The 1,571-nt window shown below is 43.3% G+C and overlaps 1 protein-coding gene across 1 annotated transcript; it reads right to left on the bottom strand.

Annotated features, from left to right (window-relative positions):
* Positions 1-755: 755 nt before the first annotated feature.
* On the bottom strand, positions 756-1,344 carry LOC127203122 (small nuclear ribonucleoprotein Sm D3). Its single transcript, XM_051161925.1, has one exon. The coding sequence runs from the start codon at positions 1,282-1,284 to the stop codon at positions 904-906; it is 381 nt and encodes a 126-aa protein (XP_051017882.1). The 5' UTR covers positions 1,285-1,344; the 3' UTR covers positions 756-903.
* Between the last annotated feature and the right edge of the window lie 227 nt (positions 1,345-1,571).

The following is a 1,571-nucleotide window of genomic DNA, read 5'->3' as shown; positions in this document are numbered from 1 at the left end:
TATGAGTGAGAGATGGTGGATAGCATCCTCATACTCAGACATACATCTCCCACATTTGGAGACAGACTGTGTCTGTAGTCACCATCACTACTACAGTCATGATGCCAGAGAGAGGGAAAAAAAGAGTATTTGAAAGAGGTTATGTTTTAATACTGGCTTTGGAAACCCGCTGTGTAGCTCTTTCATTCTGGATACAGTCAGGCAGCATAATAGTTCAGCCTGTGGAGCAGCAAGAACTGCTCAGCAAACAGAATAAGTTAAAAAAAAATGTAAGCCAGGTGTGGTGACACACACGACTCTAATCCCAGCACGTGGGAGGCAGAGGCAGGAGGATCGCTGAGACTTCGAGGCCAGCCTGGTCTACAAAGCTAGTCCAGGACAGCTAGGGCTACACAGAGAGACCCTGTCTTGAAAAACAAAACAAAACAACAAAACACCTTATAAGAAAAGAGCAAGAAATTGGCAGATAACAAGAAAATGTACTGGGCTGGAGAGATGGTTCAGCAGCTAAGAGCACAAACTGCTCCTGCAGAGGTCTCTCCAGCAGCTGTACAGCAGGGCTCGCAACTGAGTAACTCCAGCCCCAGATGCTACATATCTGGTCCCCACGGACACCTCACATATATGTACATACGTTCACATCCCTTTACACATATCCATCTAGTTAAAGTAAGTCCTAAGTAATTTAAAATAAAATTGTGAGCAGATTCTTCTAAATAAGGATCTGGGAGTTTACATTATTGTGAACTTTTTTTTTTTTTTTTTTAAACAACCACACTTTATTTAGCTTAACAGTTTCTCTGATACAAAGAGAAATATCAAAAGAAAACCTAGGACATATGCACATGTAACCCTCCCAAAACCTAAGAGAAAAAAGGACAAAGTTCCCTTCAACAGAGAAAATTATCTTCGCTTCTGGAAGATGTTTCCACGCCCCATTCCACGTCCTCTTCCTCTTGCAGCCACTTGGGCCTTCAGGATAGCAGCTTTTCCTCGGCCAGCCCCTGAGCCTTGGTTTTTATTTTTCATGCTCTTTAACATGGGTGCATTTTTCAACATGTCGGGCAAAATCAGAAATCGGATCTTGCTGCCGCGTATGTACACCTGTTCCAGCTGTGCCACTCGGCCGTCTCTGTACGTTACTGTGATGTTCGACATCTGGCAGTTCATGTTGTCCTCTGCTTCAATGAGCTTCCCTCGGTACACCTCGCCAGTGTTGGTCTCACATGTTACTATGTGGCCCTCAGCCTCGTGCAAGACTTTAATCGGCACTCCAATAGACATCTTGGCGGGACTCTTCCTGTGCAAATAACTGTAGGTTCCTTTTCGGTTCTGGCACAAACGTTAGAACTATTGTGAACTTTTATAGCCAAGATAACACACTGGTATGATAGGACTAAGGTGGTGTGTGTGTGTGTGTGTGTGTGTGTGTGTGTGTGTGAACATAAGCATGTGCACATGTGGATATCTGTGTCTATGAATGTGTGTGCATGTGTAGACTTAAGAATGATTATTTGGGAATTATGATATTTCAAAATGAATCATTTTTAGGACAATTCTGGCAGAAGCCA

Source organism: Acomys russatus, chromosome 19, assembly GCF_903995435.1.
Source record: "Acomys russatus chromosome 19, mAcoRus1.1, whole genome shotgun sequence".
Lineage (NCBI taxonomy): Eukaryota > Metazoa > Chordata > Mammalia > Rodentia > Muridae > Acomys > Acomys russatus.
Note: the sequence above shows the minus strand (reverse complement) of the source record. Positions and strands in the feature narration are given on the sequence as shown.